Consider the following 26,438-nt stretch of genomic DNA (forward strand, 5'->3'; position numbering starts at 1 on the left):
CTGCGCACCGGCAGCTGGACCAGGCCCTGGATCGGAATCCCACAGGGCCCTACAGCTCAACGGCCGACGCGCTAGGTAAGTGCAGATCGGGGGCTTGCACCCGTGGGAAGCCCCCAACCCGAATTTCTGGGCCATTGTTTTTGGGGAGATACACCTGTGTGAAGATGGCAGAAGACGAGAACAGCTATTGATGGAAAATTACTTCCCACTTTGTGTTGGAATGTTGGAAAGTGCAACAGAGAGGGGGTGACAGAGAGAGAGAGAGGAAGAGAGAGGGATGTCATAGAAAGAACAGCAGATGGGGGCAGAAAGAGAGAAACACAGAGAGAAACTGAGACAGAGAGAGCAACAGAGGGGAGACAGAGTGAGAAACAGAGAGAGAGAGCAGCAGGAAGGGAGGAAAGAAGGTGAGACAGGTGTAGTGTATGTACCCGTCTACCTTTAAGGAAACTATTGTATGCAACCGTTCACCTTTAAGAGAACTACTTTAGGTGTGGCACTATTTGTTTGGCTTCTGTATACTGTAATACCGATAGTGACCACACCAGTATATAAGTGTTGTGGCAGGATTGCTGGGGCAGATTCGCCCGGACCTTCGAATAGTAAAGACCTGTTTGTTTGTTACTTCTGAAGCCTGTGTATTTATTGACTGCACAACCCACAGACTTTACAGTGGCGACGAGTCCGATCGTACCCTGCGGCAAGACTACCAAAGCAGCGAAGAGCGTCGAAGAGAGGCAACCGCCCTCGTCGTGCTGCTGGGAGAAAACACGAGGCTGCAGCAACAGAAAGAGAAAACACGAGGCGGCAGCAACAGAAAGGAAGCAGACTAGCAACAAAAGTTCATCAGCAACAGGCACTGACTACCCTTTTACCACGGTGCGGAGTGAGCCGATCAGCAGGAAACAAGGCGGCCGCGGAGACTGTGAGTAGGGGAAGAGGTAGAGAATACCCGGAGGATAAGGGCTGTGCACTCGACCACGGTTGAGGGGGAACGGAGCCGGTCAGAAAAGTCGGGTCCAACGGCGTCGTGAGACAGTCGGACCTCGATCGGCGGGAAAAGCCGGGCAGCGACCACAGCCACGAAGCGCTGAGACTGGGAGTAGGCGCGGGAAGAGAAACCCAGCCGCAGCCGGGGAGGGAAACACCGGTCTGCGAGAGGGCTGGGAGGCGAACAGGAACCGTGCGGGTGGGAGAGAGAGACAGAGCCGAGCAAGGGGAGAGAGACTGCGCGAGAGCCAGTCCAGCGACTGAGCTGTTCTCCACCAACGGGGTACCCAGAGCCGGTGGAACCGAACGTGCGGGAGAGAGAGTGACAGAGCCGGGTACGGAGAGAGAGACTGCGCGAGAGCCAGTCCAGCGGCTGAACTGTCCTCCGTTAACGGGGTGTACCCAGCGCCGGTAGAGCCGTGCGGGCGGGAGGAAAAGACAGAGCCAAGTAAGGGGAGCTGTGCGGAAGCCAGCCAGCGGCTGAACCTGTCCGCTGTGGGGGAAGCGTACCCCTTCCACCGGGAAGAAACGCGGGAAGCCGCCATTAGGCGAAGAAGACGACAGAAGCGGGAAACCGCCATTGAAGTGGGCGGGGCGAGAAGGAAAGAGCGGGAAACCGCCATTTTCGCGGGAAAACCGCCATCTTAGAAATAAACAAATAAATAAGAATATTTAAAGAAATACTTGTGTTGTACCCAAGGAAAGGAAGATGCCTAAGCGGGCGGACATCAACGAGTTCAATCCGGAGATAGAAGACTGGGCCACGTACGTAGAACGTATTGAGATACATTGTAAGGCTAACAAAATAGCTAAGGATGAAAAAGCTTTAACCTTACTTAACATGATGGGTGCGAAAACATTCGGGTTGTTGAAGCATCTTCTCTCACCAGCTAAACCGGCAGATCAGACTTTCGATGATGTGGTAGCAGTGCTGAAGGATCACTTGAACCCCACACCGTTGATGCTGGCTGAACGATTCAAATTCTACGCAAGAACGCAGAGGAAAGACGAAAGCAATGCGGAATACTTGGTCGAACTGCGTAGGCTAGCGAAATACTGCCAGTTCGGAGGGAATCTGACAGAGGCACTGCGTGACAAGTTCGTATGCGGATTGTCCAAAGAAGGAACGCAGAAGCGACTACTGGAAGAAAATGACCTCACACTGGACAGGGCTGTCCTCATAGCTGCATCGCACGAAGCCGCAGCGAAAGGAACGGCGGAAATGCAGCTAAAGGCGGCGGCACTAGGGGTGGACCAAATTACTTCGAGCACAATAAAATGCTACCGTTGTGGGAAGGCAACACACGACCAGAATCGACGCTGGTTTAAAAACCAAGAATGCAGGAAATGTGGCAAGATCGGGCACATAGCTAAGGTATGCCGGTCAGGAGCAACGTACAACAATAAGGAATCACCACAAAAATGGTACGGAAAGGTGCAAGAAGTGACTAAGAAGAGTCTGAGGGAACAGAAGTCGGTCTCACACTCCAAATGCAAAGGACTGGACAGTCTGAGAATTCACAACGTGAGCAATGAAGCTGACCGACAAACTATCTGGATAACGCTACAGATTGCAAAGGTCCAAGTAAAAATGGAAGTGGACACCGGATCGGCGTTGACGGTCATGAATAAGCATGACTACAAGAAATTTTTCAAGCATATTCCACTACGGGATACGGAACTAGTATTACAGACATACACGGGGCACAAAGTAGTCCCCATCGGAAAGATAGAAGTCAAGGTGAGATACAAGGATAAAGATCATCACCGGTTGGACCTGTATGTATTGCCTGAGGGAGGACCACCACTTCTGGGGCGGGAGTGGATCCGAAAAATAAAGTTGGACTGGCAGTCACTAAACACCATGACGGTGGATTCCGAAAAAGAGGATGTCAAACCTGAACGGTTGTCCAGAATATTGGACGAAGCTAAGGAGGTATTCCAGCAAGGACTGGGAACACTGCGAGGAATTAAAGCAAAGGTTAAGATTGCAGAGAATGCAAGCCCAAAGTTTTTTAAGGCCAGATCGGTACCTTACACAATACGACCAGCTGTGGAGGCAGAACTGGAAGAACTTGAACGATCAGGGGTTCTGTCAAAAGTGGACTGGAGTGAGTGGGCCACGCCCATTGTTCCCGTCATGAAGTCCTCACCAAGTAATAAGCCAGGGGGACCGGGGAAGGTCCGTATCTGCGGAGATTTCAAGATTACTGTGAATCCGGTGCTTCACACGGTACAATACCCGCTTCCGCGGATTGAAGATATCTTTGCTTCGTTGGCTGGAGGGAAGCATTTCACGAAAATAGATCTGGCTCAAGCATATCTACAGATGGAGGTCGAGGAAGAGTCACGCCAGTACCTTACCATCAACACTCACAGAGGCTTGTATCGCTACAATAGACTGGTCTTTGGGGTAGCTTCGGCGCCAGCAATTTGGCAGAGGGCCATGGAACAGGTGTTACAAGGAATTCCAAGCACGCAGTGCTACTTAGATGACATTTTAATCACGGGAAAAGATGAGGAAGAACACCTCACGAATTTGAAACTGGTACTCACCAGGTTGAAGGAGTATGGCCTTCGGGTTAATCGCAAGAAGTGTGAGTTCTTCCAAAAACGGATCTCATACTGCGGTCATGTCATTGACCGAGAGGGACTGCATAAGTCACCTGAAAAGATAGAAGCGGTCGTGAAGGCCCCCGCTCCAGGAAACATATCACAGTTAAGATCATTCTTGGGGTTGATTAATTACTATCACAAGTTTCTGCCAAATTTATCCACGGTGCTGCATCCGCTGAATGACCTGTTGCGGAAAGAAACACCATGGAAGTGGAGTGAAGAATGCAAAAAGGCTTTTCGCAGAAGCAAGGAGTTGATTACCTCTGAAGAAGTGCTGGCTCATTTCAACCCAGCATTACCCCTTCGTCTAGCTTGCGATGCTTCCCCGTACGGAATTGGGGCAGTACTCTCGCACAGGCTACCAAATGGCTCGGAAAGGCCAGTGGCTTTCGCGTCCCGATCATTGACACCCGCGGAGCGAAATTACGCCCAAATAGATAGGGAGGCCCTCAGTCTTGTGTGGGGCGTGAAGAAATTCAACCATTACCTACAATGTAAAAAGTTCACATTGCTGACAGACCACCAGCCGTTGGTGTCCATATTCAACCCAAATAAGGCCGTTTCCACCATGACAGCACAAAGGTTACAAAGGTGGTCCGTGTTACTTGGGGCACACCAATACGAAATTGAGTACAAAGGGTCTAAACAGCATGGAAATGCTGATGGGTTGTCACGCTTGCCATTGCCGATGGTAGAAGAAGCGAGTATAGTGGACCCAGTAGAGTTGTTCCACTCATCCGTGGTGGAGTGTCTACCGATAACAAACTCAATGATTGAGAATGAGACAAGGAATGACCCGACTCTTTCACGAGTCTATGATGTAACGGTGGAGGGATGGCCAGCACAGAGCGAACCAACACTGCAAGCATTTGCACAGAGGAAAGAACAACTGTCAGTGTGTCGAGGAACCCTGATGTGTGGATCTAGAGTGGTGATTCCACCCAAACTCCAAAAGAAAGTGCTAGAGGAGCTGCACGAAGGACATCTGGGTGGAGTAAAGATGAAGAATCTAGCAAGAGCGTTTGTGTGGTGGCCAGGCATTGATGGAGACATAGAGGAGATCACGAAGAACTGCCTAGGATGTCAGAGGGTTCAGAACGCGCCACCCCAGGCTCCTCTGCATCCATGGGAGTGGCCCTCATCGCCTTGGAAAAGAGTACACATCGACTTTGCTGGTCCATTTATGGACTCGATGTTTCTGATAGCGGTGGATGCCCACTCCAAGTGGCCGGAAGTAATTAAGATGACCACCACCACGACGGAAAAAACCATTACCGTATTAAGGACTATGTTTGCTCGGAATGGCCTGCCGGAACAGATCTGTTCTGATAATGGACCACAATTTGTGTCCGAAGAATTCAAGAAATTCTTAAAGAGCAATGGGGTTAAACATTACACGTCAGCCCCATACCATCCCGCCTCCAATGGATTGGCTGAAAGGTTTGTCCAGACCTTCAAGAAGGCCGTAAAGGCCATGAATAATGAAAACATAAATCTACAACATAAGGTGGATAGCTTTTTGTTGGCATACCGAAATGCAACACATGCGGTCACAAATCAAACTCCCGGAATGATGTTTTGTAATAGACGCCTAAGATGCCGGCTGGATTTACTAAAACCGAACGTCAGAAGAGACGTAGAGAACCGGCAATTCCAGGGCATGAACGACAGGGTCACTAGATCTTTCCAGATCGGTCAACGAGTTTTGGCCCGGGACTACCGTACTGAGAAATGGCAGCCTGGAACTATTGGGAAACGGCTGGGGCCGTTGATGTACACCGTGGACATTGGAGACAATATAATAAGGCGCCATGTTGACCAAATCATAGGGTCCGCCACAAATGGGCAACCGACTTCACCACCTTATCCGGGTAAGGTCGAGACTGAGATACCCAGAACACCAACTTCCGATCTAATAATAATGGAGTCAGCTGAACCTGACACGGCTTTTCAAGCCGAATCAACCTTGCCAGAAGCACCTCCTAGCCCGCCTGAAATGACGACACCACTGCGGCGTTATCCGGACAGAATCCGGAAACCCCCAGAAAGACTGAATCTATGAACTGTCTTACATAAATCTGTATATATGTTAGAATGTATGTGCTTTGTGCATTGAGGGCTGTTGGAGTTTTGCTAAGTGGGAGAAAAATCATTTAAGTGTATTTTGTGAATTTTAGTGTGTTAAGAAGTCAATTATTTGAAGTAAGTTTAATTTTTTAAGGGTTTTTTTAAACTCTTGGGCAGTTTAAACAGGAAGTAGAATCCGGGTATAAAAGGGGAGGGGCTAGTGCAGTGCACAGAGTGCTTTGTGCATTGAGTGCTGTTGGAGTTTTGCTAAGTGGGAGAGTTCGGATAAGTGGGAGGTGAGGGTGTGTTTTTTGCTCTGTTTTATTCCCCACTCCCAGGCTTAGACAGCACTGTGGAGGCGGAGCAGCGAGACGAGTCAACCAAACAGGCTCCACAGACAGTATTCAAGGAGGAGGTTGGTGATCAGCTGGTTGGTTGGTTTTCTTCCTTCTCTTCTCTTTCATACCTTTAAGTTGGTAAGTCCTATTGAATAGTGGTGTGATACTATCATATATATCCGGGCAGGGTCTTCATAACTAATAATAAGAAATTAAATTAATTATATAGAATGGAGCAGGTGATGTGTTACTGTTGCGAGATGTGGGAGCCGGTGAACCCCATTGAGGCTAACGGTGATTACACCTGCGACAAGTGTTTGCTGCTAGAGGAACTCAAGTTCCATGTTATGGAGCTTGAGACCGAGCTTCGGACACTGCGACACATCAGGGAGGGGGAGAAGTTCCTGGACTCTATGTTTCAGGAGATGGTCACACCTATGAAGTTAATTACTGCAGATGTAGTCCGTGGTCAGGGACAGGACGGTGTGACTACGAGTGAGGAAGGTACAGGGATCCAGGATGTAGTGTTGAAGGAGACGCAGCCCTTGTTCTTGTCCAGCAGGATCGAGGTTCTTACTCCCTGTGAGGGCGGGAGCGGGGACTGCAGGGAGGATGAGCAACCTGGCCACAGCACCGTGGTACAGGGGGCCATTCAAGTGGAGGGAGTAAAAAGAAATGTTGTAGTGGTAGGGGATAGTATCATTAGGGGGATAGATAGGGTTCTCTGCAGTCAAGAGCGGGAGTCCCGAAGGCTGTGTTGCCTGCCTGGTGCCAGGGTTAAGGACATCTCTTCTGGGCTGGAAAGAAACTTGCAGTGGGAGGGGGAGGATCCAGTTGTCGTGGTCCATGTTGGTACAAACGACGTAGATAGGACAAGGAAGACGGTTCTGTTAAAGGAGTATGAGCAGCTTGGGGTCAAATTAAAAAACAGAACCTCAAGGGTAATAATCTCTGGGTTATTACCTGAGCCACGAGCGAATTTGGCTAGGATAAATAAAATTAAAGAGTTAAATGCGTGGCTCAAAGACTGGTGTGGGAGAAATGGGTTTTGCTTCTTGGGACACTGGCACCAGTACTGGGACAGGAGGGAGCTGTTCTGTTGGGACGGACTCCACTTGGCCAGTGCTGGGACTAGAGTCCTGGCGAATCATATAACTAGGGCTGTAGAGAGGGCTTTAAACTAATTAGTGGGGGGGAGGTTTCTAGAGAGCAAATCATAGAAATGACAACAGAGAAGGTCATAGACTTAGGTAGCAGTGGGGGAATTAAAAAACAGAATGTGTCAGGAAGGGACAGAAGGTATGGAGTAAAAAGTAAAGTACTAAAAAGGGAAAAAACAGGAACTAAGTGTTACAAAACATATTTGAAAGTTCTTTATCTGAATGCACGTAGCATTCGTAACAAAATGAATGAGTTAACGGCACAAATAATGACATATGGGTATGATCTTGTGGCCATTACAGAAACATGGCTGCAGGGTGACCATGACTGGGAATTAAACATACCAGGTTATTTAACAATCAGGAAGGACAGGCAGGAAGGGAGAGGAGGTGGGGTGGCTATGTTAATAAAGGAAGGAATCACTATAATACAGAGAAATGATATTGGGTCAAAGGAGCAGGATAGTGAAACAGTTTGGGTGGAGGTAAGGAATAATAAGGGGAAAAAAACACTAGTGGGTGTAGTCTATAGGCCTCCGAACAGTTGCAACTCTGTTGGACGGAGTATTAATCAGGAAATAGTTGAGGCTTGTAATAAGGGAACAGCTATAATTATGGGGGATTTTAATTATCATATTAACTGGACAAATCAAATTGGGCAGAGCAGCCTTGAGGAAGAGTTCATTGAGTGTATTAGGGATGGGTTTCTTGAGCAGTATGTAACTGAACCGACCAGGGGGCAAGCAACCTTAGATTTGGTCCTGTGTAATGAGACAGGATTAATTAAAAATGTCCTAGTAAAGGATCCCCTTGGAATGAGTGACCATAACATGGTTGAGTTCCATATTCAATTAGAGGGTGAGAAGGTTGGATCTCAAACAAGCGTGCTGAGCTTGAATAAAGGAGACTATGAAGGTATGAGAGCGGAATTAATTAGAGTGGACTGGGAAAATAGATTAAAGGGTAAGACGGTACATGACCAGTGGTGTACATTTAAGGAGTTATTTTACAACTTCCAAGAAAAATATATTCCACTGAGGAAAAAAGGGTGTAAAAGAAAAGATAGCCATCCGTGGCTAAGTAAAGTAATTAAGGATAGTATCCGACTAAAAACAAGGGCATATAAGGTAGCCAAATCTAGTGGGAGGATGGAAGATTGGGAAGTCTTTAAAAGACAGCAAAAAATAACAAAAAGATTGATTAAGAAAGGGAAGATAGATTATGAAAGTAAATTAGCAAAAAATATAAAAACAGACAGTAAAAGTTTCTATAGTTATATAAAAAGAAAAAGGGTGGCTAAAGTAAATGTTGGTCCCTTAGAGGATGAGACCGGGAAATTAATGGTGGGAAACATGGAGATGGCAAAAACACTGAACAATTATTTTGTATCAGTCTTTACAGTAGAGGACACTAAGAATATCCCAACACTGGACAAACAGGGGGCTCTAGGGGGGGAGGAACTAAATACAATTAAAATCACTAAGGAAGTGGTACTTGGTAAAATAATGGGACTCAAGGCGGATAAATCCCCTGGACCTGATGGCTTGCATCCCAGGGTCTTGAGGGAAGTAGCGGTAGGGATTGTGGATGCATTGGTAATAATTTTCCAAAACTCACTGGACTCAGCAAAGGTCCCGGCAGATTGGAAAACTGCTAATGTAACACCCTTATTTAAAAAGGGTAGTAGGCAGAAGGCTGGAAACTATAGACCTGTTAGCCTAACATCTGTGGTTGGTAAAATGTTAGAGTCCATTATTAAGGAGACAGTAACGGGACATTTGGATAAACATAATTTAATAGGGCAAACTCAGCATGGTTTCATGAAGGGGAAATCATGTTTAACAAATTTGCTTGAGTTTTTTGAGGAAGTAACATATAGGGTGGATAAAGGGGAACCAGTGGACGTAGTGTATTTAGACTTCCAAAAGGCATTTGACAAGGTGCCACACAAAAGATTATTGCTCAAGATAAAAAATCACGGGATTGGGGGTAATATTCTGGCATGGGTGGAGGATTGGCTCTCTAGCAGAAAGCAGAGAGTTGGGATAAATGGTTCGTTCTCAGATTGGCAACCAGTAACTAGTGGTGTTCCGCAGGGGTCAGTGCTGGGTCCCCAACTCTTTACAATCTACATTAACGATTTGGAGGAGGGGACCGAGTGTAACATATCAAAGTTTGCAGATGATACAAAGATGGGACGGAAAGTAGTGAGTGAGGAGGACATAAAAAACCTGCAAAGGGACATAGACAGGCTAAGTAAGTGGGCAGAGATTTGGCAGATGGAATACAATACTGGAAAGTGTGAGGTTATGCACTTTGGCAGGAAAAACCATAGAGCAAGTTATTATCTTAATGGCAAGAAACTGGAAAGTACTGTAGTACAAAGGGATCTGGGGGTCCTGGTGCACGAAACTCAAAAAGTTAGTATGCAGGTGCAGCAAGTGATCAAGAAGGCCAATGGAATGTTGGCTTTTATTGCTAGGGGGTTGGAATATAAAAACAGGGAGGTATTGCTGCAGTTGTACAAGGTATTGGTGAGGCCGCACCTGGAATACTGCATACAGTTTTGGTGTCCATACTTAAGAAAAGACATACTTGCTCTCGAGTCAGTACAAAGAAGGTTCACTCGGTTAATCCCGGGGATGAGGGGGTGGTCATATGAGGAGAGGTTGAGTAGATTGGGACTCTACTCATTGGAGTTCAGAAGAATGAGAGGCGATCTTATTGAAACATATAAGATTGTGAAGGGGCTTGATCGGGTGGATGCGGTGAGGATGTTCCCAATGATGGGTGAAACTAGAACTAGGGGGCATAATCTTAAAATAAGGGGCTGCTCATTCAAAACTGAGATGAGGAGAAACTTCTTCACTCAGAGGGTGGTAGGTTTGTGGAATTTGCTGCCCCAGAAAGCTGTGGAAGCTGCATCATTAAATAAATTTAAAACAGAAATAGATAGTTTCCTAGAAGTAAAGGGAATAAAGGGTTACGGGGAGCGGGCAGGAAATTGGACATGAGTCTGGGTTCGGAATGGTCATGGCCCTGTGGGTAGTGGAGCGGGCCCAGGGGCCGTGTAGCCTTGTTCTGCTCCTACTGTGTTCTAATTCTGTTAGATTTCAGGAGATGGTTTTATTCCTGTTCCTGGCTGGGGTGGAGATCGCCTTTACAGAAGGTAAGTACTGTAACAAATATAGGGACAGAGTGATCTCCTGGAAGAATTTCGATCGCCTAGATGGGTCGGAGAGGAATTTCCCAGATTTTTTTCTCCCAAATTGGCCATTGGGTCTTTGTCTGGTTTTTCGCCTCTCCCGGGAGATCACATGGGTTCGGGTGGATGCAGAGTGATAGAAGATTTGAGGTTAGGATCAGATCAGCCATGATCTTATTGAATGGTGGAGCAGGCTCGAGGGGCCGATTGGCCTACTCCTGCTCCTATTTCTTATGTTCTTATGTTCTTATGTTCACTATAGACTTAGTGTGATAAAAATAATAACTTCCGGGGAGTTATGTCATCACTTCCTGTGAACTGTGAACTATGAACTGTGTACATACCTCACTTCCTGTCATGTGTCACTTCCTGTTGGACTGGTATAAATACTGGTCTGTTCAGTATTGTAAGAGGCTTCTACCAGAGGCATGGTAAAGACCTCTCTTGTATATAGTGTGTTTATAAGTTACTTAAAGCTTACTTTAAAGTTACTTGATGGTAAGCCTCCTTTTTCTTACATCAATTTAAGTAACTTAGTATTTACACTCACAAATACTAGACCTTCGGACAAACTCGGAGTTAAGGATCCAGGGAACCACCCATCATGGAGAAAATCCTTAGACCTATTCGTCTGGACTTGGACCCGAATGCACCAGCAGCTGGCAGGGTATGGAAGCATTGGTACCGTACTTTTGAGAATTTTCTGGATGAATGTGAAGCGGATGCTCCTGCTAGATTGAAGATACTTATCAATTATGTGACCCCAAAAGTGTTCGAATATGTTGATGAATGGGATAATTACGATGAGGTGATTCGGGCACTTAAGAAACTGTATGCCAAGACCCCAAATGAGGTCTATGCTAGACATCTACTGGCCACAGCCCGACAAGGGCCAGGGGAATCAATTGACGAATTCCTGCAAGAACTTCGCAGGCTCAGCGTAGATTGTAACTTTCAGGCAGCCTCAGCTGAGCTGTACCGCCAAGAAATGATTCGTGATGCTTTCATCTGCGGGATTGCCTCTCCATTTATACGCCAGCGTCTACTAGAAAGTAAAACACTTGAGCTACAAAAAGCTTTTGACCTAGCTTGTTCACTGGATTTGGCAAAGTGAAATGCAGACCTCTATCAGCTGCCCAGATCTCGATCTGCTGCTGTAGCTGCAACCAGACAATTCAAGCGGTCTCAGGTGAACCCTATCATGGGGGAATCTAATTCTGATAATTCTGATGAAGAAGAGGAGGACGACCCCACTTTAGCAGCCTCTTGGCAATCTAGGAAGGAATGCTTCTTTTGTGGAGATGCTTTTCACCCTAGGAAAACCTGCCCTGCTCGCAATGCAATCTGCAGTTATTGCGGGAAAAAAGGACACTTTGCTAAAGTTTGCCTATCAAGGGCCTCTACGAGGGCCAATCCAGCTAAGGCCTACCGAACTGCCCCAATTAGGGCCTATCAAGATGCTCCAGCTAGGACCTATCAAGCTTCCTCTCGAGCTCTCTCCCGAAGAAGCACACCGAGAGTTTTAGCCACACTCTGTGCAACGACACCAATTACAGCTGCTTGCCCACAGAACCTGTCTCATGCTGCCACAAAAATTTCAATTAAAGGGCATACCTTAGATGCCTTAATTGACTCAGGAAGTACTGATAGTTTCATTAAAGAACAGATTGTTGCGAAATTGAAACTACATGTCTTCCCATCGGACCAGGCAATTGCGATGGCCCAGTCATCACTTAATACCAGAATCTCCGGCTTTTGTGTTGTTGATATGACACTTCATGGTCGTATGTATCCCTCCACCCGACTTTCGGTGCTCAAGGACTTATGTAGTGATCTCCTCTTAGGACTGGACTTCCAAAAACAGCATAAGAAACTCACCATTGAGTTTGGTGGATCCAAACCCGGACTTACTATTTCTAATATACCGTCTAAATTACCATTTTGTGCATTATCAGCAGCTTCACTTGATGAACCCTCATTATTTGCCAGTATTCTGCCTCAATGCCAACCGATAATAACGAAATCGCGGCGCTTTAATCAGGAAGACCAATCTTTTATTGCGGCTGAAATCTCTCGACTTCTAGCAGAGGATATCATTGAACCATGTTCGTCGCCCTGGCGGGCTCAAGTCGTCATTGTCAAGAACCCTCTAAAACCTCACAAACAGCGACTATGCATCGATTATTCGCAAACCATCAATCAATATACCGACTTGGACGCCTACCCATTGCCACGCATTGATGATATGGTTAATAAACTGGCCGAATACAAAGTGTTCTCAACTTACGATTTAAAAAGTGCCTATCATCAGTTACCCTTGAAGGTCTCAGATAAGCAGTACACAGCCTTTGAGGCTAATGGACGGCTGTACCAATTTCGTCGCCTCCCATTCGGGGTTACTAATGGAGTGGCTGTCTTTCAACGGGCAATGGATGGCCTGGTTAAGCAGGAAAACCTAAGGGACACTTTTCCCTATCTTGATAACATTACCATTGCAGGTCACGATCAACAGGAACACGACTCCAACCTCCAAAAATTTCGGGATGCCCTCCATCGCCGTAATTTGACCCTGAATGAATCCAAATCTGTTGAGTCGCGACCGACCATCAACATCCTTGGCTACTGCGTAGGCAATGGTATCATTAAGCCAGACCCAGAAAGACTTCGCCCGCTCCAAGAGCTCCTGTCACCTAAGAATCCGGCTTCTTTACGTCGGGCTCTCGGTCTGTTTGCATACTATGCTAAATGGATTCCTCATTTTTCGGACAAAATCCAACCCTTGCTGCATGCTAGATCATTTCCACTGGGAACAGCGGCTGTTGCAGCCTTTAACCTTCTCAAAAAACAGTTGGAGAAAGCGGCTCTTCACTCCATTGATGAGAATCTCCCTTTCGTGGTTGAATGTGATGCCTCGGAGGTGGCGATCTCGGCTACTCTGAATCAGGAAGGTCGTCCTGTAGCATTTATGTCCAGGACCTTACAAGGTGCCGAGCTACATTATCCTCCGGTTGAGAAAGAAGCCACAGCCATCATAGAGGCAGTACGGAAGTGGAACCATTTTCTAGCTCGCCAGCACTTTACATTGATCACGGACCAACGATCAGTCGCCTTCATGCTCGATAATCGAAAACGAACCAAAATTAAGAATAATAAAATACAACTTTGGAGGATGGAACTGGCCTCTTTTGGTTATACCATTCTCTATCGGCCTGGCAAGGAGAATGTGGCCCCGGACACCCTCACACGGGCATTCTGCTCCACTATGTCATCCTCCACCCTCATGGATGTCCACAATGGTTTGTGCCATCCTGGCGTTACGCGCATGCTACATTTCGTACAATCACGGAATCTCCCTTTTTCCACTGGAGATGTAAAGAAAATATGCTCAGAATGCCGGCTTTGTGCGGAATTAAAACCTCAGTTCTTCCGCCCCTCAGATGGTATACTCATACGTGCAACCCAACCGATGCAACGACTTAGCATCGATTTTAAGGGCCCAGTGCCCTCTTCAACTCGGAACACATATTTGCTCGCCATGATCGACGAATATTCACGTTTTCCGTTTGCCTTCCCCTGCTCCAATATGCTGGCGTCCACAGTAATCTCCTGCCTTGAGCAGGTATTTTCTCTCTGTGGCATGCCGGCTTATATTCACTCAGATCGGGGTCCATCCTTTATGTCGAGGGAACTCAAGGACTACCTCTCAGAACGGGGAATTGCTACAAGCAAAACAACACCATACCATCCCATCGGAAATGGGCAGGTAGAGAGGTATAACGGTATCATCTGGAATTCCGTACGTCTCGCTTTAAGATCTCGGGGCCTACCAGACCAGCAATGGGAAACAGTGCTTCCGGATGCATTGCACTCTATACGGTCCCTGCTTTCTACAGCCACAAATACTACACCTCATGAGCGGTTCTTTGGATTCCAGCGTCGCTCATCTCATGGGACATCACTCCCGTCATGGCTAACTACTCCTGGACCTGTATTACTCCGAAGATACGTTCAGACGTCTAAAAATGACCCTCTTGTAGACGAGGTCGAACTAACCGATGCCAACCCCACCTATGCAAACATACGATATTCCGACGGCCGAGAATCTACCGTATCATTACGGGATCTGGCTCCCTGCCCACCAGGACCTAGTGGGACATCGGGTGATGGCATTTCACCAGGAAACTCTTGGGACCTATCGGGTACCCCTCTCCAGGATCCTGATCGGACACCAACTAGCTTGGTGCCGGTAGAACCCCGTGCTCAAGGTTGCGACCCTCCCAGTACCACGCATGAAAGTACTGGTCCGCCACAGACCAGCTCTGCACCTCCCTCTGAACAGAGGCAGTCTGACTTTGAACCTATTGGGGCTCGTACTCGAAGCCATGATCTCCCCGACCCTTCACAGGGCAATCCAGGCCACACGGACTCTGGCCAATGGCCAACCGCATGTAAGCGGACCAGCGACCCTCTACGACGGGAATCCAAACGGGTGCGACTCTTCCTTGTTCGGCGGCTGCAGACCAAAAGGTAGACCACAGCCTCCTAAACCTGCAGGAGGGAAGAATGTGATAAAAATAATAACTTCCGGGGAGTTATGTCATCACTTCCTGTGAACTGTGAACTATGAACTATGAACTGTGTACATACCTCACTTCCTGTCATGTGTCACTTCCTGTTGGACTGGTATAAATACTGGTCTGTTCAGTATTGTAAGAGGCTTCTACCAGAGGCATGGTAAAGACCTCTCTTGTATATAGTGTGTTTATAAGTTACTTAAAGCTTACTTTAAAGTTACTTGATGGTAAGCCTCCTTTTTCTTACATCACTTAGTATGTTGAAAGCTAAAAAGGGAGGATTGTAGTGTATGTACCCGTCTACCTTTAAGGAAACTATTGTATGTAACCGTTCACCTTTAAGAGAACTACTTTAGGTGTGGCACTATTTGTTTGGCTTCTGTATACTGTAATACCGATAGTGACCACACCAGTATATAAGTGTTGTGGCAGGATTGCTGGGGCAGATTCGCCCGGACCTTCGAATAGTAAAGACCTGTTTGTTTGTTACTTCTGAAGTCTGTGTATTTATTAACTGCACAACCCACAGACTTTACAACAGGAACAGGAAAAAGAGAGGCAGAAAGGGACAGGGAGGGAGAGAAACAGAGAAAGGGGAGAGATAAAGACAGAGTGAGGAAAAGAGAGATGGACAACAGAAATAAAGATCGATAGAAGACAGAGAGAGGGGAATGAACAGAAAGAAACAATCAGAGGGGAGAGAGATAAACAGAGAGAGGAGGGAGATCGCGGAGAGGAGGAGAGATAGATAGACAGAGAGCAGAGAGATAAAGAAAAGAGTGGAGAAATATAAGCAAAGAGACAGAGAGAGAATAGATTGATAGACAGAGAGTCAAAGGGGGCGATTTTGCCATTGGGGAGCTTTTGGAGGCGGGACTCCCACTTGTCGGGTTTCAGTCCCGCCTCCCCAGGGCTGGCAAGATCACGCCCAAAGAGAATGAAAGAGAGAAAGAGAGAGCGGCGTGGTCGAAAAGAAAGAAAGGGAGAGAAACACATTGACAAAGAGAGAAACACCAAAGGACAATGCCACCCAGAGGGTGATAATCCCGGTTACGTGTGTAGGATAGAGAGGACCTGTAGGATTTAGTAAACATTGTTAAGATTTTGTAACCATTGTTAAACAACTGTAATGTGTGAAATTGATGTTAAAAACCTAAAAAGCCGGTTTAAAATGACAAAGGGCTGAGAAGCAAAGCATGATGGTAAAAAATGCCATCTTGATGTAATTCTGTAAAATGGTCTGTTAAGTAAACAAGGAGATAGTAGGGAATGAGGAGATAGTGGGGAACAGGAAATTCAGCAACACTGCAAAAGAAGACAGGGGGCTGGAGACAGTCACCACTGCCTGTCTTCTCAAACATGCAGAACTGGCTAAACAATGAGCTGATTATAAAGCAAAAAGACATCTGAGAGAACTTAGTGTGAAGATTGTTCTCAGATAAGGATAGCTTGCTTACTAACTGCCACGTAGGCCAAAATGGAGAAATTGGGTATAAAAATACAGCTATTGAACACTGAAAGCAGCACGGAGCCAGAGAAGAAGCAGCTTCAGTCAACAGAACACAGCAAGAGAATAAAGAGACTGCACCACAGTCACTCGGAAGGAACTCCGAGGTTCGATGAACAGACTGCGACTATCTCCTTGTTCAGTATCACTTCTTTGTACAGGATGTTTAATGCTTAATAAACCTGTTTTACTGATACACAATATACCTGGACCCGGAGGGGTTTGTGTAGTCACAGACTGTTTTACTGATACACAATATACCTGGACCCAGAGTGGTTTGTGTAGTCACAGACTGTTTTACTGATACACAATATACCTGGACCCAGAGTGGTTTGTGTAGTCACGGACTGTTTTACTGATACACAATATACCTGGACCCAGAGCGGTTTGTGTAGTCACGGACTGTTTTACTGATACACAATATACCTGGACCCAGAGCGGTTTGTGTAGTCACGGACTGTTTTACTGATACACAATATACCTGGACCCAGAGCGGTTTGTGTAGTCACAGACTGTTTTACTGATACACAATATACCTGGACCCAGAGCGGTTTGTGTAGCCACAGACTGTTTTACTGATGCACAATATACCTGGACCCAGAGCGGTTTGTGTAGTCACGGACACATTAATTCAGAGCTTTTAAAGCTACATGTGTAACAAGTTCATAAAGGTATTTGTAAAGATAGGTTGGAAACAGAGAAAACTCCAGGGTGCTAGAGAGAGGGTAACATAGCCAAAACACACCAAAAGAGACACAGATCCACGGGGAGAGGGGAGAGGGGCAGACTCTACCTGGATTGCAATGGGAATTAATTCATTCTCTGGATTCGAATACAAAAGACACATTGGCGCTTCAAGATATTGCTGATTTCCTCTGATTGAATGGGCTGGAATCCCGTTCAGTATCTCATAGTCAACAATGAAAATGTTCCCTTTCTGGAATAAGAAAAGGATCAGTTATTTTAAACAAAAGCTGCGGTACTGGTCATCGAGGAAAAGACCAGGTGTGGATAGGAATACCGAACGGAATCTGTGATATTCCCGACATTGGGCAACAAAATAACCCCCCCAATTACAGCCGGACAAAGCACACAATTCAACCACTGCGATTAGTACACACCCCAGTAAAACTATGGAAAGCAGGTTAGGAATTATTAACCCCCAATCTGTTCAGTGAGTGACTGGAGTGAGCACAGGGACAGCAACACAATCTGTTCAGTGAGTGACTGGACTGAGCACTGGGAGAGCAACACAATCTGTTCAGTGAGTGACTGGAGTGAGCACTGGGACAGCAACACAATCTGTTCAGTGAGTGACTGGAGTGAGCACTGGGACAGCAACACAATCTGTTCAGTGAGTGACTGGAGTGAGCACTGGGACAGCAACACAATCTGTTCAGTGAGTGACTGGAGTGAGCACTGGGACAGCAACACAATCTGTTCAGTGAGTGACTGGAGTGAGCACTGGGACAGCAACACAATCTGTTCAGTGAGTGACTGGAGTGAGCACTGGGAGAGCAACACAATCTGTTCAGTGAGTGACTGGAGTGAGCACTGGGAGAGCAACACAATCTGTTCAGTGAGTGACTGGAGTGAGCGCTGGGACAGCAACACAATCTGTTCAGTGAGTGACTGGAGTGAGCACTGGGACAGCAACACAATCTGTTCAGTGAGTGACTGGAGTGAGCACTGGGACAGCAACACAATCTGTTCAGTGAGTGACTGGAGTGAGCACTGGGACAGCAACACAATCTGATCAGTGAGTGACTGGAGTGAGCACTGGGACAGCAACACAATCTGTTCAGTGAGTGACTGGACTGAGCACTGGGACAGCAACACAACCTGTTCAGTGAGTGACTGGAGTGAGCACTGGGACAGCAACACAATCTGTTCAGTGAGTGACTGGAGTGAGCGCTGGGACAGCAACACAATCTGTTCAGTGAGTGACTGGAGTGAGCACTGGGACAGCAACACAATCTGTTCAGTGAGTGACTGGAGTGAGCGCTGGGACAGCAACACAATCTGTTCAGTGAGTGACTGGAGTGAGCACTCGGACAGCAACACAATCTGTTCAGTGAGTGACTGGAGTGAGCACTGGGACAGCAACACAATGTGTTCAGTGAGTGACTGGAGTGAGCACTGGGACAGCAACACAATCTGTTCAGTGAGTGACTGGAGTGAGCACTGAGACAGCAACACAATGTGTTCAGTGAGTGACTGGAGTGAGCACTGGGACAGCAACACAATCTGTTCAGTGAGTGACTGGAGTGAGCACTGGGACAGCAACACAATCTGTTCAGTGAGTGACTGGAGTGAGCACTGGGACCGCAACACAATCTGTTCAGTGAGTGACTGGAGTGAGCACTGGGACAGCAACACAATCTGTTCAGTGAGTGACTGGAGTGAGCGCTGGGACAGCAACACAATGTGTTCAGTGAGTGACTGGAGTGAGCACTGGGACAGCAACACAATCTGTTCAGTGAGTGACTGGAGTGAGCACTGGGACAGCAACACAATCTGTTCAGTGAGTGACTGGAGTGAGCACTGGGACAGCAACACAATCTGTTCAGTGAGTGACTGGAGTGAGCACTGGGACAGCAACACAATCTGTTCAGTGAGTGACTGGAGTGAGCACTGGGAGAGCAACACAATCTGTTCAGTGAGTGACTGGAGTGAGCACTGGGAGAGCAACACAATCTGTTCAGTGAGTGACTGGAGTGAGCGCTGGGACAGCAACACAATCTGTTCAGTGAGTGACTGGAGTGAGCACTGGGACAGCAACACAATCTGTTCAGTGAGTGACTGGAGTGAGCACTGGGACAGCAACACAATCTGTTCAGTGAGTGACTGGAGTGAGCACTGGGACAGCAACACAATCTGATCAGTGAGTGACTGGAGTGAGCACTGGGACAGCAACACAATCTGTTCAGTGAGTGACTGGACTGAGCACTGGGACAGCAACACAATCTGTTCAGTGAGTGACTGGAGTGAGCACTGGGACAGCAACACAATCTGATCAGTGAGTGACTGGAGTGAGCACTGGGACAGCAACACAATCTCTTCAGTGAGTGACTGGAGTGAGCGCTGGGACAGCAACACAATCTGTTCAGTGAGTGACTGGAGTGAGCACTGGGACAGCAACACAATCTGTTCAGTGAGTGACTGGAGTGAGCACTGGGAGAGCAACACAATCTGTTCAGTGAGTGACTGGAGTGAGCACTGGGAGAGCAACACAATCTGTTCAGTGAGTGACTGGAGTGAGCGCTGGGACAGCAACACAATGTGTTCAGTGAGTGACTGGAGTGAGCACTGGGACAGCAACACAATCTGTTCAGTGAGTGACTGGAGTGAGCACTGGGACAGCAACACAATGTGTTCAGTGAGTGACTGGAGTGAGCACTGGGACAGCAACACAATCTGTTCAGTGAGTGACTGGAGTGAGCACTGGGACAGCAACACAATGTGTTCAGTGAGTGACTGGAGTGAGCACTGGGACTGCAACACAATGTGTTCAGTGAGTGACTGGAGTGAGCACTGAGACAGCAACACAATGTGTTCAGTGAGTGACTGGAGTGAGCACTGGGACCGCAACACAATCTGTTCAGTGAGTGACTGGAGTGAGCACTGGGACCGCAACACAATCTGTTCAGTGAGTGACTGGAGTGAGCGCTGGGACAGCAACACAATGTGTTCAGTGAGTGACTGGAGTGAGCACTGGGACAGCAACACAATCTGTTCAGTGAGTGACTGGAGTGAGCACTGGGACAGCAACACAATCTGTTCAGTGAGTGACTGGAGTGAGCACTGGGACAGCAACACAATCTGTTCAGTGAGTGACTGGAGTGAGCACTGGGACCGCAACACAATCTGTTCAGTGAGTGACTGGAGTGAGCGCTGGGACCGCAACACAATCTGTTCAGTGAGTGACTGGAGTGAGCGCTGGGACAGCAACACAATCTGTTCAGTGAGTGACTGGAGTGAGCACTGGGACAGCAACACAATCTGTTCAGTGAGTGACTGGAGTGAGCACTGGGACAGCAACACAATCTGTTCAGTGAGTGACTGGAGTGAGCACTGGGACAGCAACACAATCTGTTCAGTGAGTGGCTGGAGTGAGCACTGGGACAGCAACACAATGTGTTCAGTGAGTGGCTGGAGTGAGCACTGGGACAGCAACACAATCTGTTCAGTGAGTGACTGGAGTGAGCACTGGGAGAGCAACACAATCTGTTCAGTGAGTGACTGGAGTGAGCACTGGGACAGCAACACAATCTGATCAGTGAGTGACTGGAGTGAGCACTGGGACAGCAACACAATCTGATCAGTGAGTGACTGGAGTGAGCACTGGGACAGCAACACAATCTGTTCAGTGAGTGACTGGAGTGAGCACTGGGACAGCAACACAATGTGTTCAGTGAGTGACTGGAGTGAGCACTGGGACAGCAACACAATCTGTTCAGTGAGTGACTGGAGTGAGCACTGGGACAGCAACACAATCTGTTCAGTGAGTGACTGGAGTGAGCACTGGGACAGCAACACAATGTGTTCAGTGAGTGACTGGAGTGAGCGCTGGGACAGCAACACAATGTGTTCAGTGAGTGACTGGAGTGAGCGCTGGGACAGCAACACAATCTGTTCAGTGAGTGGCTGGAGTGAGCGCTGGGACAGCAACACAATGTGTTCAGTGAGTGACTGGAGTGAGCACTGGGACAGCAACACAATGTGTTCAGTGAGTGACTGGAGTGAGCACTGGGACAGCAACACAATCTGTTCAGTGAGTGACTGGAGTGAGCACTGGGACTGCAACACAATCTGATCAGTGAGTGACTGGAGTGAGCACTGGGACAGCAACACAATCTGTTCAGTGAGTGACTGGAGTGAGCACTGGGACAGCAACACAATCTGTTCAGTGAGTGACTGGAGTGAGCACTGGGACAGCAACACAATCTGTTCAGTGAGTGACTGGAGTGAGCACTGGGAGAGCAACACAATGTGTTCAGTGAGTGACTGGAGTGAGCACTGGGAGAGCAACACAATGTGTTCAGTGAGTGACTGGAGTGAGCGCTGAGACAGCAACACAATGTGTTCAGTGAGTGACTGGAGTGAGCACTGGGACAGCAACACAATGTGTTCAGTGAGTGACTGGAGTGAGCACTGGGACAGCAACACAATGTGTTCAGTGAGTGACTGGAGTGAGCACTGGGACAGCAACACAATGTGTTCAGTGAGTGACTGGAGTGAGCACTGGGACAGCAACACAATGTGTTCAGTGAGTGACTGGAGTGAGCACTGGGACAGCAACACAATCTGTTCAGTGAGTGACTGGAGTGAGCGCTGGGACAGCAACACAATGTGTTCAGTGAGTGACTGGAGTGAGCGCTGGGACAGCAACACAATCTGTTCAGTGAGTGACTGGAGTGAGCACTGGGACAGCAACACAATCTGTTCAGTGAGTGACTGGAGTGAGCACTGGGACAGCAACACAATGTGTTCAGTGAGTGACTGGAGTGAGCACTGGGACAGCAACACAATCTGTTCAGTGAGTGACTGGAGTGAGCACTGGGACAGCAACACAATGTGTTCAGTGAGTGACTGGAGTGAGCACTGGGACAGCAACACAATCTGTTCAGTGAGTGACTGGAGTGAGCACTGGGACAGCAACACAATGTGTTCAGTGAGTGACTGGAGTGAGCACTGGGACTGCAACACAATGTGTTCAGTGAGTGACTGGAGTGAGCACTGGGACAGCAACACAATCTGTTCAGTGAGTGACTGGAGTGAGCACTGAGACAGCAACACAATGTGTTCAGTGAGTGACTGGAGTGAGCACTGGGACCGCAACACAATCTGTTCAGTGAGTGACTGGAGTGAGCACTGGGACCGCAACACAATCTGTTCAGTGAGTGACTGGAGTGAGCGCTGGGACAGCAACACAATGTGTTCAGTGAGTGACTGGAGTGAGCACTGGGACAGCAACACAATCTGTTCAGTGAGTGACTGGAGTGAGCACTGGGACAGCAACACAATGTGTTCAGTGAGTGACTGGAGTGAGCACTGGGACAGCAACACAATCTGTTCAGTGAGTGACTGGAGTGAGCACTGGGACAGCAACACAATGTGTTCAGTGAGTGACTGGAGTGAGCACTGGGACAGCAACACAATGTGTTCAGTGAGTGACTGGAGTGAGCACTGGGACAGCAACACAATGTGTTCAGTGAGTGACTGGAGTGAGCACTGGGACAGCAACACAATGTGTTCAGTGAGTGACTGGAGTGAGCACTGGGACTGCAACACAATGTGTTCAGTGAGTGACTGGAGTGAGCACTGGGACAGCAACACAATCTGTTCAGTGAGTGACTGGAGTGAGCACTGGGACAGCAACACAATGTGTTCAGTGAGTGACTGGAGTGAGCACTGGGACAGTAACACAATCTGTTCAGTGAGTGACTGGAGTGAGCACTGGGACAGCAACACAATGTGTTCAGTGAGTGACTGGAGTGAGCACTGGGACAGTAACACAATCTGTTCAGTGAGTGACTGGAGTGAGCACTGGGACAGCAACACAATGTGTTCAGTGAGTGACTGGAGCAAAGACTGATCACAATATCAGTCCGTAAGGGTGACCCTGAGCTTCCGGTCACCTGTCACTTTAATTCACCGCTCCACTCCCGCTCTGATCTCTCTGTCCTCGGCCTCTTACACTGTTCCAATAAACCTCAACGTAAGCTCGAGGAACAGCACCTCATCTTTCGATTGGGCACTTTACAGCCTTCTGGACTCAACATTGACTTCAACAATTTCAGATAATAACCCCTGCCCCCATTTTTCATGCTGTATGATTTTGCTATCCCCATTTGCAACATTTTATCTTTCCTGCCTCTTACCTTAGTACAAAATATTCCTTCAATTCCTTCCTCCCCTCCCTGTCTCTGTACCTGCTTAAAACCTGTTCCATCTCCAGCTGTTTCCAGTTCTGATGACGGGTCCCAGACCTGAAACGTTAACTCTGTTTCTCTCTCCACGGATGCTGCCTGGCCTGCTGAGTGTTTCCAGCATTGTCTGTTGTTACTTCATTCGGTTTAGAGTAGTTATGGAAAGGACAAGGAACAATCAAAGGCTAAGATACTCAATCGGAAGAGGGCTAATTTCAGGGAGCCGAAAGGGATCTGGCCCAGGTGGAATGGAAACAAAGATTATCGGGTAAAACAGTAAACGAGCAATGGGAGACTGTCGAGGAGGAGGCAATGTGGGTACAGAGTAGACACATTCGTGAGAGGAGGAAAGAACCGACATCCAAAGTTAGTGCTCACTGGATGACTAAAGAAATTGGGAATAAAATTAAACAGAAAAAGGAGGCTTATGATAAGCGTCAGCATCATACTAGAGTCGAGAATCAGGCAGAATACAGAAATTGCAGAGGCAATCTGATAAAGGAAATCAATGGGGCAAAGAGAATGTATGAGAAAAGATTAGTGGGTAACATAAAAGGTCTTTTAAAAACATATGAAGAGTAAAAGGGTAGTCAAAGAAAGGGTGGGGCCAATTAGGGCCCAAAAAGGAGATCTTGAGAAGGCAGAGGGAGTGGCTGAGGTATTGTGATAGCCGAGTGGTAAGGTCAGAAACTGAGATAAGCCAGACTTCAGGAACCAAAACTCAACTGTTTAATTATACATATGTAGCAGAGAAACATCTCTTACAGCTACAGGCAAAGCACTTCCAATTCTTACTGTGCGATCACCAAGATGGAGGATCAACCTCTGAGTCATACCCAGAATGCAATGCCACTACCTTAATAAGTGGTGTGCCAGGACAGTACCTTAATACTGGTAAATATGATCCCTTAATATTTGTCTCCATCTGGTGGATAACTTAAGCATTACATCCCAGATTACCATAGGTATTAAATGAGGACTTTGCATCTGTCTTCACTAAGGAAGAGGATGCTGCTTATTTCACAGAAAAGGAGGGGGTAGAGGAATTGGAGATGATAAAAATAGATAAAGAGGAGGTACTTAAATGGTTGGCAGTGCTCCAAAAAAAGTCACCTGTTCCGGATCAGGTGCATCCTAGCTTGCTGAGGGAAGTAAGGGTGGAAGTAGCAAAGACTTTGGCCACAATCATTAAATCCTCCTTAGATATGGGAGTGGTGGCGGAGGACTGGAGGGTTGCAAATGTTTCCCCCCTTGTTCAAAAAAGGGAAGAGAGATAAACCAGGTAACTACAGGCCAGTCAGCCGAACATCGGTGGTGGGAAAACGTTTAGAGACCGTAATCCAGGAAGAACAAGTGACAGCCAACATGGATTTGTTAAAGGGTCAAACTAAGAGAGAATACAGGATGGTCTAAGATGGGTTTACAGTGGATGTATGTGAACGCACGAAGTGTAGTAAACAAGGTAAGTGAGCTGCAGGCGCAAATAGCCACCTGGGAATATGATGCGGTGGCAGTAAGTGAGACTTGGCTCAAAAAAGGACAGGATTGGGTATTAAATATTCCTGGTTATAAGGTGTTCAGGAAAGATAGGGAAGGGAGGAAAGACAGGAGGTGGTGTGGCAGTATTGGTCAAGGAGAATGTTACAGTGCTGGAGAGGGAGGATGTCCTGGAGGGGGTCAAGGACAATCTCTATGGCTAGAGTTAAATAATAGAGGTGCCATTACACTACTAGGTGTGTTCTATAGACCACCAATTAATGGGAAAGATATGGAAGGGCAAATTTGCAGAGAAGTTACAGAGAGATGCAAGAACTATAAAGTAGTAATAATGGGGGACTTCAACTATCCTAATATAGACTGGGATTGTAATAATGTTAAGGGCAGAGAAGGGGAAGAATTTCTGAAGTGTGTTCAGGAGAACTTTCTTGATCAGTATGCTTCCGGCCCGACGAGGGAGGAGGCATTGCTGGATCTGGTTCTGGGGAATGAGGTGGGTCAAGTAGAGCAAGTGTCAGTAGGGGAACATTTAGAGAACAGTGATCATAATATCATAAGGTTTAGATTAGCTATGGAAAAGAACAGGGAGACTAAAAATGTTTAACTGGGGGAAGGCCAATTTCAGTGGGATGAGAACGGATCTGGCCCGGGTAAACGGGAATCAAAGATTGGCAGACAAAACTGTAATGGAACATTGGGCTGCCTTTAAAGAGGAAATAGTTCGGGTACAGTTGAGGTACATTCCCACTAGGGGGAAAGGCAGGGCAACTAAAGTCAGAGCTCCCTGGATGACAAAAGAGATAGAGAATACGATGAAGTAGAAAAAGAACGCGTATGACAGATGTCAGGTTGCAAATAGATCTGAGAATCAGGTTATATATAGAAAGGTCAGAGGAGAAGTGAAAAAGAAAATAAGAGGGGCAAAGAAAGGACATGAGATTAGAATGGCAGCCAACAGAATGTTTCTCATCCAACAAGGAATGCAGCGGTGATTGATTTTGTACTACGAAATGAAGTGGGGCCAATAATTGACGTGGGAGTTCGAGAACAGGTGACGAACAGCAAATTAACCGTTCGGTTCAAAGGTAAGGAAGCCGAACGGGAAAAGCATAAGTTTTAGTTCGAAAGACAGAGATGGCCCAAACGAAATGGCAGAAACGTTCGCAAATGATGAGAGATTGGAGTGAGGATCATCAAAACAGAGATGAATAGATTGGCAGAAAGGTGGCATGTCAAAGAGTTCTGGGGATAAACCACTTTAAAAAGATATAAGAACCGAAGAAAATCATGAAGAATATAGCAAATGTATAGTGAGGAGATGAAAAGGGAGATTAAAAAGGACTAAAAGTAAATGTGAAAAAGACGAGCAGATAATATAAAAGGAAATAGCAAAGGCTTTATTAAGCAAAGGAATAGTTAAAGAAAGATTCGGACCACTCAGGGATGATGGGGAATCTCTGTGACTTTGACCATGGCCAAAGACTTCAGTCCCCGTCACGAACTCCGTTCCCTAGCCACTGGCCCCAACCCTCTCCCTGGCCACTGTGCTCGG

At 47.1% G+C, this 26,438-nt stretch overlaps 1 protein-coding gene across 1 annotated transcript in view; it reads right to left on the bottom strand.

Moving 5' to 3' along the window:
• The window catches only part of LOC147091152 (hydroperoxide isomerase ALOXE3-like), a 203,557-nt gene that overhangs the window by 53,811 nt on the left and 123,308 nt on the right, over positions 1-26,438 (bottom strand). Inside the window, exon 7 of the mRNA XM_085977623.1 lies at positions 17,251-17,394. Coding sequence (XP_085833749.1) covers positions 17,251-17,394 — 144 coding nt within the window. The remainder of the gene's footprint in view (positions 1-17,250; positions 17,395-26,438) is intronic.

This window comes from Somniosus microcephalus, unplaced genomic scaffold, assembly GCF_052327205.1.
Source record: "Somniosus microcephalus isolate GS21.2 unplaced genomic scaffold, FLI_Smic_1.0 unresolved_chr4, whole genome shotgun sequence".
Lineage (NCBI taxonomy): Eukaryota > Metazoa > Chordata > Chondrichthyes > Squaliformes > Somniosidae > Somniosus > Somniosus microcephalus.